The 16691-nt window shown below is 43.6% G+C and overlaps 1 protein-coding gene and 1 long non-coding RNA gene across 2 annotated transcripts in view; one reads left to right on the forward strand and one right to left on the reverse strand.

Annotated features, from left to right (window-relative positions):
- USP39 (ubiquitin specific peptidase 39) overlaps positions 1 to 14573 on the reverse strand; it is a 36617-nt gene extending 22044 nt beyond the window's left edge. The window contains exons 1-5 of the mRNA XM_019970321.2: positions 14247 to 14573; positions 10132 to 10201; positions 6731 to 6825; positions 5183 to 5319; positions 3219 to 3371 (exon numbers count right to left, since the gene is read on the reverse strand). Of these exons, the coding sequence (XP_019825880.2) occupies positions 3219 to 3371; positions 5183 to 5319; positions 6731 to 6825; positions 10132 to 10201; positions 14247 to 14514 (723 nt within the window). The 5' untranslated portion in view covers positions 14515 to 14573. The remainder of the gene's footprint in view (positions 1 to 3218; positions 3372 to 5182; positions 5320 to 6730; positions 6826 to 10131; positions 10202 to 14246) is intronic.
- Positions 14574 to 14620: 47 nt separating this feature from the next.
- Positions 14621 to 16018, forward strand: LOC139185783 (uncharacterized). Its single transcript, XR_011569286.1, has 2 exons — positions 14621 to 14754; positions 14845 to 16018. It is a non-coding gene; the product is annotated as an uncharacterized lncRNA (long non-coding RNA).
- The last annotated feature ends 673 nt before the right edge of the window (positions 16019 to 16691 follow it).

Genomic DNA, 16691 nt, shown 5'->3' on the forward strand with positions numbered 1-16691 from the left:
AGGCTGAGCGCCGAAGAACTGATGCTTTCAAACTGCAGTACTGGAGAAGACTTCTGAGAGTGACTGTAAGGAGATTCAACCAGTCCATCCTAAAGGAAATCAACCGTGAATATTCATTGGAAGGACTGATGCTAAAGCTAAAGCTACAGTACTCTGGCCACCTGATGCAAAGAGCCGACTCACTGGAAAAGACCCTGATGCTGGGAAAGATAGAAGGTAGGAAGAGAAGTGGACAACAGAGGACGAGACGATCGGATGGCATCACCGACTCAATGGGCATGTTTGAGCAAGCTCCGGGAGATGGTGAAGGACAGAGAAGCCTGGCATGCTGCAGTTCATGGGGTCACAAGGAGTGGGACACAACTTAGCAACCAAACAACAAGGGACCAGGCATGACACAAACGGCAGACAGCAAAACTCAGAGATATGTTTTTGCAATGTTTTACCCAATTCTTTATGCAAAAACACCATACACAAAGTTTAAAGGCCAACCAAATGAGAACTAGAATACGTGCAACACACACACATATACATATAAATATATACATACTTTTAAAACTCAATATAGTGTAACACTAATAGAAAGATGAGCACATAAGGCCCACAACTCATGAGAAAATATAAGAATCAACTTTAGAAATGAATTTTTAAAAGTAAGTTAAGATGGAGATACCTATCAAAATGGAAGAACTTTTTTTAACGGTAACAGTGACAATGCAACACCCCTTTGGGAATCCTCCTACACTGCTGGTAGGAATGTATCAATAAACTGGTGTAGCGACTAAGGAGAACAGCATGAAGGTTCCTGAAAAATCTAAAAACAGAGTTACCATAAGATCCAGCAACTCCACTCCTGGGCATACATGCACCTAATATACATGAAAACACTATATACAATAGCCAAGATACGGAAACAACCTGAATGTTCATTGACAGATGAATAAAGATGTGACACACACACAGAATACTACTCAGCCGTTTAAAAAAAAAAAAAAAAGAATGAAACAATGCCATTTGCAGCAGCATGGATGGACCTAGAGATTATCATACTAAGTAAAGCCAGAAAGAGAAAAATACCATATGACATCACTTACATGTGGAATCTAATACACAACACAATTTATCTATGAAACAGATTCACTGACACAGAAAATAAATTTATGGTTACCAAAAGGGATAAATTAGAATTTTGGATTAGCAAATAAAAATTACTATATATAAAATAAACAACAAGGTCCTACTGTATAGCACAGGGAACTATATTCAATATCCTATAGTAAATCATAAGAGAAAAGAATATGAAGAGGAAAATACATATCTATAACTAATTCACTTTGCTGTTTATCAGAAACTAACACAACACTGTAAGTCAACTATCAGATCAGATCAGATCAGTCACTCAGTCGTGTCCGACTCTTTGCGACCCCATGAATCGCAGCACACCAGGCCTCCCTGTCCATCACCAACTCCCGGAGTTCACTCAGACTCACGTCCATCGAGTCAGTGATGCCATCCAGCCATCTCATCCTCTGTCGTCCCCTTCTCCTCCTGCCCCCAATCCCTCCCAGCATCAGAGTCTTTTCCAATGAGTCAACTCTTCGCATGAGGTGGCCAAAGTACTGGAGTTGCAGCTTTAGCATCATTCCTTCCAAAGAAATCCCAGGGCTGATCTCCTTCGGAATGGACTGGTTGGCTCTCCTTGCAGTCCAAGGGACTCTCAAGAGTCTTCTCCAGCACCACAGTTCAAAAGCGTCAATTCTTTGGTGCTCAGCCTTCTTCACAGTCCAACTCTCACATCCATACATGACCACTGGAAAAACCATAGCCTTGACTAGAGGAAACTTTGCTGGCAAAGTAATGTCTCTGCTTTTGGATATGCTATCTAAGTTGGTCATAACTTTGCTTCCAAGGAGTAAGCGTCTTTTAATTTCATGGCTGCAGTCACCATCTGTAATGATTTTGGAGCCCAGAAAAATAAAGTCTGACACTGTTTCCACTGTTTCCCCATCTATTTCCCATGAAGTGGTGGGACCGGATGCCGTGATCTTCGTTTTCTGAATGTTGAGCTTTAAGCCACCTTTTTCACTCTCCACTTTCACTTTCATCACTTCAATTAAAAAAAAAAAAAACAGCAGCCTTTTCTGTGGCTGGTGGGTTCATAAACCGCAACAACTCCCCTATAGCCTAGAATCAAGGCTCACAGTGCATTAATACAAGAAGTGAAGGTTGAATGAATCAAATTCAACAAAACAGAATGATGTGTAATCATTAAGGATGCTGCACAAGAACATTTATTGATCTCACAATAGGCTTTTAAGTTAAAATATATACAAAGATATACACATATACTATGTTACTTTCTAGATTAAAAATCCAAGTATTTGAAAAGTCTAGAAAAGAAATAAAACAAAATATAAGAGGGTCACAAAAAGTGCAAGATGGATACACACTGCAACACTGGTAACAAAAAACCCTGAGACAAGTGAAATTTTATCTATCAATTGAGGAATAACAAAATAAACCATAATATTGCCACATGACATTGTGCCTGTGTGTGCATGTGAGTGTGCTGTGTGTGTGTTTAGAATAGTTCTGGAGCTTTCTATACTGTTAACTATCCCAGGGCAGAGCACTAGGGAAAGGAATAAAGTTCTCCTGTTACACTTTCTGTATCTTTCTTCCCCACTCTCCGCAATTTGTTTATAGTAATCATTTTTTTTTGAGTGAAGCAGAATTACTGTTAATTTTCTTATTTACGCTTATCAATATTTTCTACAATGTACACTATTACTCATGTAAGTTTTTTTTAAAGCAAAACTTAATTGCAAACAGGACAACTTTGGCTTTCTGCTTTTCTCATTTCAGGGTTTACACACAGGGGCAGGACAGACACCTCAGAGCCAACACAGTGAACATCTACACCATGGAAGAAAAGCATCACCTAGCACATGTGCCTCTTTTTGGGTCCTCCAGGCTACATGCAGATTCCACTCCCTGTACACTCCAGAGGCTGAAACAGGCCCACCATTTACCAGCAGCCCTCAAGCAGACACAGGAGTGTTCTGCTTGGTGCAGAACAAATAGGCCAGCAGAGTTTCCAGCAAAGAATCAGGATCTGAGGACCACTAGACTCCACCAGAAAGCAGTCATTTCCTGGCTGACCTTCAGTATTCCTGGGTTGCCCCCTCCCGCACAGTTCCCATCCCATCCTACCCTACCTGAAGGACGGCGTTGGCGTAGTCATTGGCCTTTATGTTATTCAGGCCCACGATACCTGGCAGGTAAGTGGTGCCATCATATGCCCGGGATAACTTGGCTTGCTTGTCCAAGTTAGCAATCTGCTGCTTTGTGAAAGTGGGCTTCAACACATACTGCAAAACAAAAGAAAATTCCAAGTTGTTTCAGGACAATCTATAGAGCTGACAAGACATATCTGCAACAGCAATTTTTGCAAAAGCAAAAAATACTTTACCATAAACAGCCACCCAAAGAGTTCCCAACAGTAGGCCTAAGGACGGAGGTGACATGGAACAGGCCCACTACACACTGCTCATCTATAAACAGGTGATTATCAAAAACCCAAAATCACCAAGTCCCAGGCCTTCCCTTAGAGAGCATGTCTGGCCAACCCCATAACAAACAACAGTGAGAAACTGCAGGATACTCAAGTCTGCAGGCGGCACAAGTCTGAGTCCCAGGTAGGAGCTCACGCAGGGTCAGCACGTGGGCTGCTGCGTAAGCAGGAATGTCGTTCTCCCTCTCTGTGGAGGTCTGCAATGCTGTGATTCCCTGTGACTGGAGGGGCAGGATCAGACCCTTCCCAGTCCTACAGCTATGAGGGTCATTAGGTCACAGGCTGGTCAGAGGGCACCACTGACTCACTTTGTTTCTATTTTACGTTTTGGTTTTTTGGCTGCGAGGCATGTGGGATCCCAGCTCCCAGACCAGGGATCGAACGTGCATCCTCTGCATTGGAAGGCATAGTCTTAACCACTGGACCACCAGGGAAGTCACCACTGACTCACTGTGAAAGCTTGAATTTAAAAAAAAAGCTTGAATTCCTTTCAGTTTCTCCCTCTGTGCATAACCACTTAAAACTTCAATTTTAAGAGGACTATGAAACTTATGGAAGTGGGGTAAGTAGTGTTTCAAACACTCTGAACACCAAGCTTTCCTTAAATAGAACATTTCACTCTACTGAACATGCAGCCACTTGCTGAAAAGGAAAACAATAATCAACAGTTCCAACAGTAATCAAAGCCCAAGAGGACTTCCCAGGCTCCCCACTTAGGTGCAGGGACTCCTGGCATAAGGCACAAATTGGAGCCTGCAGGTGGAACATGCTGGCCATTTTGGCCACATCATGTCAAAAGGAGCCCTGCATGTGTGCTAAGTCACTTCAGTTGTGTCCAACTCTTTGCGACTCTATGGACTATAGCCCACCAGGCTCCTCTGTCCATGGGGATTCTCCAGGCAAGAATACTGGAATGGATTGCTATGCCCTTCTCCATGGAATCCTCCCCACCCAGGGATCAAATCCGTGTCTCTTAGTCTTCTGCATAGGCAGGCAGGTTCTTTACCACTAGGGCCACCTGGAAAGTCCAAAAGGAGCTGTGAGCTGGTATAAATCTCTGTCCTAAACCTGGCTACCCCAGGCTCAATTCACATCACTACACCAAAGTGTGGAAGGGTAATTTATTTCATAAAAATGCTTTCACCCCAATTACAAAGGAGCCCTATTTCTTCAGTCCTAACTAAAAACAGAAACAATAGCTAAGCTGCAGACCATGGGCCATGACTACGAATTGTGGGGCTACCCAGGCGGCTCAGTGGTCAAGAATCTGCCTGCTAATGCAGAAGAAGTAGGATTGAGCCCTGGGTCAGGAAGATCCCCTGGAGGAGGAAATGGCAACCCACTCCAGTATTCCTGCCTGGATAACCCCATGGACAGAGGAGCCTGGTGGGCTGCAGTCCATGGGGTCCCAGAGAGTCAGATACGACTATGAGACCGAGCACACGTGACCTCTTTCTTCCGTTTCCCTGGTTCCTCCCAGAGGGAAAGGAGATTCTCCAAGTCCAAAGGACTGAGACTCTTTCCTGACCTTGAGTGGGGAAGACCCCCAGGAGCCCTGGGGTAGCTCCCAGGAGAACTAGTTCCAAACCAACCCTCTTGGACACGCACCGTGATGTCCTCTAGTGAGGAATCAATGATCTCATAGTTGTCAGGGAGGCAGTAAAACTTGAGGGTGTGGAGGTTGAGGAAGACATGGTGACTAAACTGGACACTGTGAATGTAGGCATGAGACTTCAAACCCCGGCCTGCAGGAAGGAGGAAACGCTGTGAGAGAAGCATAAACTCCAGAAGCACACAGATCATGTATAATTTTCCCTTCTTCATTTTGTATCAGAACATGTTAATATCAGCAAAAACAAAGTACTAAACCATTCCTGAAAATTCATCTCCGCATGAACTCCTCTCATCATACAAGTTAGCAAGAAAGAACAGCACTTTATTCTCTAGATAGCATAAAACATAGGGGGACTAATTTCATATACACAAATATGGAAAACGTGTGGGTATCTGTATGTGCATATGTGTACGTATATATGTGAGTATGTATGTGTGTATGTATACAAGCTAGTTTCATGTGCTATCAGAAACTAGGGATATGCATGTATATATTACAAATAATACACGTACATACACATATGTACGTGTCCCCATCATCACTTAGTCCTAATTTTCCAGCTGCCCACATTCATGACAATCTCATATCTACGTAACCTTTGTTCATGTTACCACTCCTTTCTAGAATATTTCACCCTTTACCCATTCAAACTCTGTATATCCTGCATACAGAGAACAAGTTCCTCCTTCACCTCCTTCATGAACTTGACACAAACATTCCAGCTAACAGTGATCTTTGCATATTTCAACTCCTATTATCCTTATTTATTTACACTCAGTGCCACACGGGCCAGCAGTAATCTTTATGGTCTTAAGAGAGTTTGTTGATTGTTTTATGTGTTACCCTTGACTATTTATAAGATCCTTATAAGAGCAAGGAATGTACTTTACATTTCTTCTAAATCCACCACTATACTGTGCAAATAGCACTAGCTTGGTCTGAATAAACTGAATACAGTTAATTTTCAGAAAAGGACAGAATGAAAAAATTCCTGACAGTAAAAGGATTCTCAGAAAAAGACATTGAGTATAGAAAAATATCAGAGATTCAAAAACCCAGAGCCAGTCAGCACCAGGGGCCAGCCAATCCCAGAGCTCTTCCCCGTGGTCGGTTCACAGGCCAAACAACCAAACAGAAAAGTTAAATAAATAGCAGCAGGGCCAGAGGCAGTGGGGCTGGAGACAGCAGGGCTTCAGTGGTCTTGCCTGTGCTCCTTCACTGGCGACAACCAGCATTAGGCAGAGAAAGCCACCATCTTAAAAAAATAATAATAAAACTAGAGCTTCTGAGATTTCCCACACAGTCTCACATGGGGTGAGATCTTTCTCCCTTTCACATGTGTTCAGATTCTGATAAATAGAGAACCTCCTATGGATTTTCTAAGAGTATTCCAATTTCCTGGGAACAAAGATAAAAATTTATTAGACATGACTCTTAACAGCAACTTACTCTCTTAAAAAAAAAAAAAAAAAAAAACACAACAACAAAAACCCACAGACCTGTGGCTAATGCTGAAAACACAATACAAAATATTTATTTACCTTGAAAGTACTTGCCACACACCAGACAAGCATATGCATTGATGTGGGAGAGGGAGATGGAACACAATTTCTCAAAGTCGAAGTCCAGCACACTCCTAAGAGGATGAAAACAAAACAGAAACAGTTAACGGTGATGGCTGCCCAGGTGAGCACCTGAGTAAAGCAGCACCGCTGGCTCCATGCTCCCCAGCGTCATGCAGCATCCTTCCAAGAACAGGTCAACAATCACATGCAAATTGTGGGGAACGTTAACTCTTCCTTACTTAGACATTCGGGCTTTCCTAGCGGCTCAGATGGTAAAGAATCTGCCTGCAGTGCAAGAGACCGGGGTTCAATCCCTGGATTGGAAAGATTCCCTGGAGAAGGGAATGGCTACCCACTCCAGTATTCTTGCCTGGAGAATTCCATAGACAGAGAAGCTAGTGGGCTACAGTCCATGGGGTAGCAAAGAGTCAGACACAACTGAGCAACTAACAATTTCACCTAGACATTTAATATAGTGCCCCAACCCACCAACCCCCAGAGTAGTGCAAAGGTATCTCTACCAATGACCCTCTTCGAGTATCCACAACAAGTTGAGAATCTCCCATTACTTTCTCTGGAGGAAAAGCCACAAGTAGGACTAAAGTAACAGGACACCAACAACATTCCAAAGTAAAAGACATAAAATAAAGGACACAAAAAGAGTGAATAACCCCTTTCATAAAAGAAAATTTTATTTTTGTCCATTAAAAAAAGTCAGAAGCCTGAAGAATTTTAGAGGAATACCTACAAAAAGATCTGTTCAAGTGCAAAGTCACGGTGAGTACCAGGCAAGTTAAGTGATTTAAAAAAAGTTACCTCTACTAAATCCACAGGTGGCAAGGGTTTTCCTTCTCAAGCATCAACTCTAATTAATCGTTAATGGTCCCTGGAAAGCTGCACTGCCCACTAAAGGGGCCACTAGCCACACACAGCTATTGATGTAAAATAATTAAAATAAAATTTATGGAGAAGGAAATGGCAACCCACTCCAGTATTCTTGCCTGGAAAAGTCCATGGACAGAGGAGCCTGGCAGGCTGCAGTCCATGGAGTTACATGACTGAGCATGTGTGCATGAGGGTGGAGGGTCACGGGTTGGTAGCAATAAACTGGTAGAACTAAAATAAATAAATAAATAAATAAAAAAAATAAAATTTAAAATTCAGTTCCTCAAGCCACATTTCAAGTGCTCAACAGCCACAAGTGGTTTGTGCCTACCACATGGACAATTCCACTGTTGCAAAGAGCAATTCCAATGTTGCAAAAACAGTCTAGTAGTCAAGGCTACACTAGAGCATAAGTGAAAAAACCATCCTATAATGATCTGGGGGACCAAAGAATGCATTGGGATGAGATGACCACCTGTGCTTTAGGACATGTCTTTGTCTGTTTTTCCTTTCCTGAATCCCAGGCATCAAGAGCAGTACCTAGCACATCACGTGTGTGCGTGCTCAGTGATGTCAGATTCTGCGACTCCAGGCTCCTCTGTCGGTGGGATTTCCCAGGCAAGAATATTGGAGTGGGTTGCCATTTCCTCCACCAGGAGATCTTCCTAATCCAGGGATTGAACCCAAGTCTTCTGCATCTCCTGCACTGGCAGGAAGATTCTTTATCCACTGAGCCACCTGGTAAGCCCTAGCACATACTGTTCAGTTCAGTTCAGTTGCTCAGTTGTGTCCGACTCTTTGCAACCCCATGAATCGCAGCACGCCAGGCCTCCCTGTCCATCACCAACTCCTGGAATTCACTCAAACTCATGTGCATCGAGTCAGTGATGCCATCCAACCATATCATCCTCTGTCGTCCCCTATTCCTCCTGCCCCCAATCCTTCCCAGCATCAGGGTCTTTTCCAATGAGTGAACTCTTCACATGAGGTGACCAAAGTATTAGAGTTTCAGCTCCAACATCAGTCCTTCCCATGAACACCCAGGACTGGTCTCCTTTAGAATGGACCAGTTGGATCTCCTTGCAGCCAAGGGATTCTCAAGAGTCTTCTCCAACACCACAGTTCAAAAGCATCAGTTCTTCGGCGCTCAGCTTTCTTCACACCCACTTCTCACATCCATACATGACCACAGGAAAAACCAGAGCCTTGACTAGACGGACCTTTGTTGGCAAAGTAATATCTCTGCTTTTTAATATGCTATCTAGGTTGGTCATAACTTTCCTTCCAAGGAGTAAGCATCTTTTAATTTCATGGCTGCAATCACCATCTGCAGTGATTTTGGAGCCCCCAAAAATAAAGTCTCTCACTATTTCCACTGTTTCCCCATCTATTTCCAACGAAGTGATGGGACCAGAGGCCATGATCTTCATTTTCTGAATGTTGAGCTTTAAGCCAACTTTTTCACTCTCCTCTTTCACTTTCATCAAGAGGCTTTTTAGTTCCTCTTCACTTTCTGCCATAAGGGTGGTGTCATCTGCATATCTGAGGTAATTGATATTTCTCCCGGCAATCTTGATTTCAGCCTGTGTTTCTTTCAGTCCAGCATTTCTCATGATGTCCTCTGCATATAAGTTAAAGAAGGAGGGTGACAACATATAGCCTTGACGTACTCCTTTTCCTATTTGGAACCAGTCTGTTGTTCCATGTCCAGTTCTAACTGTTGCTTGCTGACATGCAAACAGATTTCTCAAGAGGCAGGTCAGGTGGTCTGGTATTCCCATCTCTTTCAGAATTTTCCACAGTTTATTGTGATCCACACAGTCAAAGGCTTTGGCATAGTCAAGAAAGCAGAAATAGATGTTTTTCTGGAACTCTCTTGCTTTTTCGATGATCCAGCGGATGTTGGCAATTTGATCTCTGGTTCCTCTGCCTTTTCTAAAACCAGCTTGAACTTCTGGAAGTTCACAGTTCACATATTGCTGAAGCCTGGCTTGGAGAATTTTGAGCATTACTTTACTAGCATGTGAGATGAGTGCAACTGTGCAGTAGTTTGAGCATTCTTTGGCATTGCCTTTCTTTGGAGTTGGAATGAAAACTGACCTTTTCCAGTCCTGTGGCCACTGCTGAGTTTTCCAAATTTGCTGGCATATTGAGTGCAGCACTTTCATAGCATCATCTTATTGAGCACATACTGAGTGCTCAATAAAAAAGTAAGTTGGTGATTGCCATTGATACCACATATCCTTTTATTTTCCTCATACAAATTCAAAACAAGCTGAAAGCTCTTTCTGCATGTGCCACCCTAAAACAACATGCCCTCTGATGACAGTTTAAACTGAGGGGAAAGATTAAAAAACCTGGCAAGAAGCACAGTTTTCTGGGCAGAAAGCTTTAGAAGAGATAAAGTTTCTGAACATATCATACAATACAAAGAACTTTCTACAAAGATTCCCTTGTATGTCTGCTGTCCCAGCCATTCGTGTGCTACCCACCTGTTAATGGTATCCAGGTACGGGCAGTGGCGGCTCCTCCGGTCCTCAGAATCCACGCGGCCATTCTTTGCTGAAAGGAAAATCATCAAAAGCTCTGAAAATGGGAAACCCATACTCAGGGTCAACTACCGTACAAACAAACACAAAAATGGGAAAAACAAATCAGGACGAGTTCTGTTACAAATAGCCTGAAAACACCCCAAAATGCCCACTCTAACAGAAAGTGAAAGTGTTAGTTGCTCAGTTGTGTCCAACTCTTTGCGACCCCATGGGCTATAACCCTCTGTCCACGGGATTTTCCAGGCAAGAATACTGGAGTGGGTTGCCATTCCCTTCTCCAGGGGATCTTCCCAACCCAGGGATCGAAGCCAGGTCTTTTGCGTTGTAGGCGGACTCTTTAGTCTGAGCCACCAGGCTACAAACTGAGGCAATATACTTGAAACACATAAAACCAACAAAGAAATTGCTTGCAATTAATAAAGAAATCTGGTGAAGAGTTTTGAAAAAAGACAACCCAACAGAAAATGAGGAAGACAGCCCGCAAAAATATGAAAAGATACTCAACCTCACCAATAATCAAAAAAATGCAAATTCCCTTGCACAATAATATACCACTTCACACCTACCAGAGAGGATAAAACAAAATCAAGCAATTCCAAGTGCTGGCAAATATGAGGAGCAATGAGAAGGCTCATAGACTGCTGGTGGGAATGTAAACTCTTACAATTACAAAATACTGCAGCTAGACTGAAGCTGAAAATACACAGACCCTTTGACCCAGCAATCTCTCTTCTATTAAAACTTGCATCTACCCTAGAGAACTTTTGCACAGGTGCATCAAGAATATTTTACTAAAAAATATTTATAGCTACAATATTTGAAAGAGATCCAACTGGAAACAAGCAAAATGCCTACCACATACCAAAAATGGGAGAAATCAGGTTTGATCCCTGGGTCGGGAACAGAAGAAATGGCAACCCGCTCCAGGATTCTTGTCTGCAAAACTCCATGAACAGAGGAGCCTGGTGGGCTACAGTCCATGGGGTCACAAAGAGTTGGACCGGACTAAGCATACACACACTATCATCAATAGAATACTTTGTTGCCATGAACATCTATCTGAATGAACCTCAACAATACGACTAGTTAAAAAAAAAAGGGCAAAACAGAAGACTATATATAGTATGATTTCATTTGTAATAAATACAAAATAAAATACAGTTCTACTTAGGCATATATATAAGGTAAAACTATAATTTACCTCATAAATACATGAGGTAAATATATATAAACTATAAAAGTTTATAGTTTATTATATATAAAATATATAGTTTATAGTTTTACATATATATAAACTATAAAACAATAAAAGTAGAAACAGAAAAACTTCAGAACAGTGATTACCCCAGCAAGCAAGGAAGGCGGATGCAACTCGGAAGGGGCCTGTTGGACCTTCTAAGGTACCGGCTTAAACTTCAACATTCAAAAAACTAAGATCATGCCATCCAGTCCCAACACTTCATGGCAAATATATGGGGGGAAAGTGTAAACGGTGGCAAATTTTAGTTTCTTGGGTTCCAAAAATCACTGTGGAAGGTGACCGCAGCATGAAATTAAAAGATGATTGCTCCTTGGAAAAAAGCTATGACAAACCTAGACAGCATATTAAAAAGGAGCGACATCATCTTGCTGACAAATGCCTGTATAGTCAAAGCTATGATTTTTCCAGTAGTTATGTACAGATATGAGAGTTGGACCATAAAGAAGGCTGAGTGCCGAAGAATTAATGCTTTCAAACTGTGGTGCTGGAGAAGACTCTTGAGAGTCCCTTGAGAGCAAGGAGACCAAATCAGTCAATCCTAAAGGAAATCAACCCTGAATATTCATTGGAAGGACTGATGCTGAAGCTCCAATACTTTGACCACCTAATACAAAGAGCTGACTCACTGGAAAAGACCCTAATACTGGGAAAGACTGAGGGCAGGAGCAGAAAAGGGCAACAGAGAATGAGATGGTTGGATGGCATCACCGACTCAATGGACGCGAGTTTGAGCAAGCTCCGGGAGATGGTGAAGGACAGGGAAGCCTGGTGTGCAGCAGTCCATGGGGTTGCAAGGAGTCGACACGACTGAGCAGCTAAACAACAACAAAGTACTAGTTAAGCACCACTTCTGAAGCTCAACAGTGTCAGGAGGCAATTCTGCATTGCTCTCTCCTGTTTCTGCATATACTGTGACCAGAGGTACCGACCACCTCCAGACTATCTCGCCAAAGATGTTGGTATAGTGAAGTTTGTTTGTACAGCCTTGGAAGTCAGAGATGGTGTTTCCTTACAGAGCAAAGGCGAGGCAAGCTCAAGGCCCACTGTAGAAGATTTGGGTTCTCTAAGTTCAGAGCTGTTGTCCTGTGCACCCACTCCCTGTGTGTATGGATTTTCATCATGCTGCACTACAGGAACTGACTCAGGAAATGATGATAATGCTATATTCTGGCTACTGTTATTGCTGCAGAATGCTGTCTGAGGCCCAATAGTTCAATGTCTTCCAACAGCATCCATGAAACCGTGGCAGGCTAATTTGGTAGTGTACAAATAGGGTCAGACCCTTCACAATCTTTGACAAATGGTAGATTTAAGGCTATATACCCACACTCTTCTTTAAACTATACATGTGCATGACATTTGGTCTATCTTAGTACCTATGATCTATTTCACAATAAAAATAAAAGGAAAAAAAAAAATAAGACAGTAACCTCAACTGGTATCCTAATCTGTCCCAGAGAAAACAATCTCCTGACCACAACTAAGCAAAATATCTGAAAAACAACTTCTCTTTCAGAGAAAGGGAAACCTGAGGCTGACAGAATATATAAGTAAAAGAAACCAAAGAATATCCTGAAATTATTAGGTTATTCAAAGAATATTTATCAAGTACTTTTCATGAGCAAGGTGGGATCCTACACCTTGTGCATAATACAAAAATATGTCAAATGCAAAACCTTGAGCAAGAAATTTAAGAGTTAACATAAGACTAAGATCTTTTATTTATTTGGATGTGCCAAGTCTTAGTTAAGGCATGCAGGCTCTTGGATCTTCACTGCAACATGCAAACTCTTAGTTGTGGCATGTGGGACCTAGTGGCATGTAGTTCCCTGACCAGGGATCAAACCCAGGTCCCCTGCATTGGGAGGGTAGAGTCTTAGCCACTGGACCAGCAGGGAAGTCCCCAAGAATATAATCTTATACAGATAAACAGGCACAGAGACAGAATTATAGTCTTGGAGAATGAATAATCCTGGAACAAAGAACACTGCCCCTACAGTGTAGCCTAGTGATATGTTTACCTGCTAACTCACCAGAAAACAAGTATATGGGAAACATGTTCAAATCAGAAGTCCTAAGTTCAGATATGGAAAAGATTAACTGAGCTTAAACAGGAAAAGCTTCAGATGTGATGGAAACCTACTTAGTAACTGGTAAGATATCAACAAATTGGAAAACAGTGTACACACTCCAGAGTACCAAGGCTGGGCCAAAAGATCTCCAGCAATTACCAGGAAAAGCAGAATGCGTCCAGCAGAAGGCAGAGGGTACAGTCACAGAAGTGACTGACAAGGCTCTCAAAGCTCATGGATTCCAGTATTCCTTCCATCGACTTAAAGAGGGACAGACACATGAAACCCACATTCCCAAACCAGTGACCCAGTCTCAGAGGCCGGATTAGAATCCAAACCTCCTGGCAGCTACAACCCCAAGTGACAGGGCAGTGTAGTCCAAGTGCCCAGAGTTCAGGCTCTCCACTCTGAACGGTCTGATTTCAGGAATTACAGCAGGGCTTATTCCTCAGGTGTTTTGTAAAAACTCAAGGAGGTAACACCTGTAAAACAACGAGCCTGGCCCCAAAGCTAAGCATCCGATAAGGGAAAGCTGCTGTTATTATTAAAGTTGCTAGAAACATTAGAGCTACGATTACCAAGACTAGTAAAAAGCAGTCCTCATTAAAAAGCAATCGAGTCGAGCAGGATCGCGTGTAAAGTATGACTTTCCCGCGGGGAGAGAAGGTTGGACAGAGAAAAAGAAGAACGCGAGAGAGGAGCCCGCGCCCGGCCCCGCGCACCTCGCACCTCCCGCTCAGGTTCCGAGTCCTCGTCGGCCTCGCGCTCCCGCTTCACCCGCACCACCGGGACTACCGGCGTCGGGGCCTCGCGCGCGCCCGCCGGCTCGACCTCCCGCTTCACGCGCACTGGGCTGCCCCGGGCGCTCGGCGCCTCGGGCTCCCGCTCCCGATCTCGTTCCCGTTTGACGCGAGCCGAGCTGCTCCGCGACTCGGACTCGCGCTTCCCGCGGGTGGAACCGCGAGAATCCCGCTTGGACCGGCTGGACATCGCCACTACCGGCCGAGTCGCCGGGCGCAGCCTCCAGACAAGACCGAGCGCGCGGCAAGCAGCCAATCAGAAGCGGTGCTGTTATGGACGCCAAGGATCTCTACGAGTCGCCGACGGGGACAAATCACGCCGCAGAGAACTTCGGGGAAGTACTGCCTTTTGTGGCTTCTTTGCTGCTGCGTGCGCATCGGGGACCGGTAGGCGGATCTACTGCACTTTACCCTTTTCCGGTTTAAAGAGGTAAGAACCTTTTACTGACGGGATTTCTGGATAACAGAAGCTGTCGTTGGACCTCTTGTGTCTTCAAGACACTTTTTGTCCCGAAACCAGAATTGGGAGGTCGTCTCCAGTCTCCGCGCCTCAAAGATCAACACCCCTGCACAGAACCAGGCGACGTTCCCGTCATACCCTTCTTGAAGCAACCTGGCGACTCTAATTCCACATTTACAGGAATCACAGAAAAATGCGAATGACGAGCAGAGAGAAACTAGAGAGTGGAGCCAATGAAGCCGAAGCTTCAGGACCTTTGACTTTCCACAACCTTCCACAACCCTGAACTACTTTACAGTTCTACTAAGGTGTGATATACAATAAAAAGCGCGTTTAAAGTGTTCAGTTCAGTCGCTCAGTCGTGTCCGACTCTTTGCGACCCCATGAACCGCAGCACGCCAGGCCTCCCTGTCCATCACCAACTCCCGGAGTCCACCCAAACCCACGTCCATTGAGTCCGTGATGCCATCCAACCATCTCATCCTCTGTCGTCCTCTTCTCCTCCCACCTTCAATCTTTCCCAGCATCAGGGTCTTTTCAAACGAGTCAGATCTTTGCATCAGGTGGCAAAGTACTGGAGTTTCAGCTTCAGTATCAGTCCTACCAATGAACACCCAGGACTGATCTCCTTTAGGATGGACTGGTTGGACCTCCTTGCAGTCCAAGGGACTCTCAAGAGTCTTCGCCAACACCACAGTTCAAAAGCATCAATTCTTCGGCGCTCAACCTTCTTCACAGTCCAACTCTCACATCCATACATGACCACAGGAAAAACCATAGCCCTGACTAGATGGACCTCTGTTGGCAAAGTAATGTCTCTGCTTTTGAATATGCTGTCTAGGTTGGTCATAACTTTCCTTCTAATGAGTAAGCATCTTTTAATTTCATGGCTGCAGTCACCATCTGCAGTGATTTTGGAGCCCAGAAAAATAAAGTCAGCCACTGTTTCCACTGTTTCCCTGTCTATTTGCCATGAAGTGATGGGACAGGATGCCATGATCTTAGTTTTCTGAATGTTGAGTTTTAAGCCAACTGTTTCACTCTCCACTTTCACTTTCATCAAGAGGCACTTTAGTTCTTCTTCACTTTCTGCCATAAGGGTGGTGTCATCTGCATATCTGAGGTTATTGATATTTCTCCTGGCAATCTTGATTCCAGCTTGTGCTTCATCCAGCCCAGCGTTTCTCATGATGTAATCTGCATATAAGTTAAATAAACAGGGTGACAATATACAGCCTTGACGTACTCCTTTTCCTATTTGGAACCAGTCTGTTGTTCCATGTCCAGTTCTAACTGCTGCTTCCTGACCTGCATAGAGGTTTCTCAAGAAGCAGGTCAGGTGGTCTGGTATTCCCATCTCTTTCAGAATTTTCCACAGTTTATTGTGATCCACACAGTCAAAGGCTTCAGCATAGTCAATAAAGCAGAAATAGATGTTTTTCTGGAACTCTCTTGCTTTTTCGATGATCCAGCGGATGTTGGCAATTTGATCTCTGGTTCCTCTGCCTTTCCTAAACCAGCTTGAACATCTGGAAGTTCACCGTTCACATATTGCTGAAGCCTGGCTTGGAGAATTTTGAGCATTACTTTACTAGCATGTGAGATGAGTGCAATTGTGTGGTAGTTTGAGCATTCTTTGGCATTGCCTTTTTTGGGATTGGAATGAAAACTCACCTTTTCCAGTCCTGTGGCCACTGCTGAGTTTTCCAAATTTGCTGGCATATTGAGTGCAGCACTTTCACAGCATCATCTTTCAGGATTTGAAATAGCTCAAGTGGAATTCCATCACCTCCACTAGCTTTGTTGTACATTTTGCTGAATATTGATGGAGATATGTATACACTCTGAAACCACCACCACGATCAAAATAATGAACTAGGGATTTCTCTGGTGATCCAGTGGCTAAG

This window comes from Bos indicus, chromosome 11 (assembly GCF_029378745.1).
Source record: "Bos indicus isolate NIAB-ARS_2022 breed Sahiwal x Tharparkar chromosome 11, NIAB-ARS_B.indTharparkar_mat_pri_1.0, whole genome shotgun sequence".
Classification (NCBI taxonomy): domain Eukaryota; kingdom Metazoa; phylum Chordata; class Mammalia; order Artiodactyla; family Bovidae; genus Bos; species Bos indicus.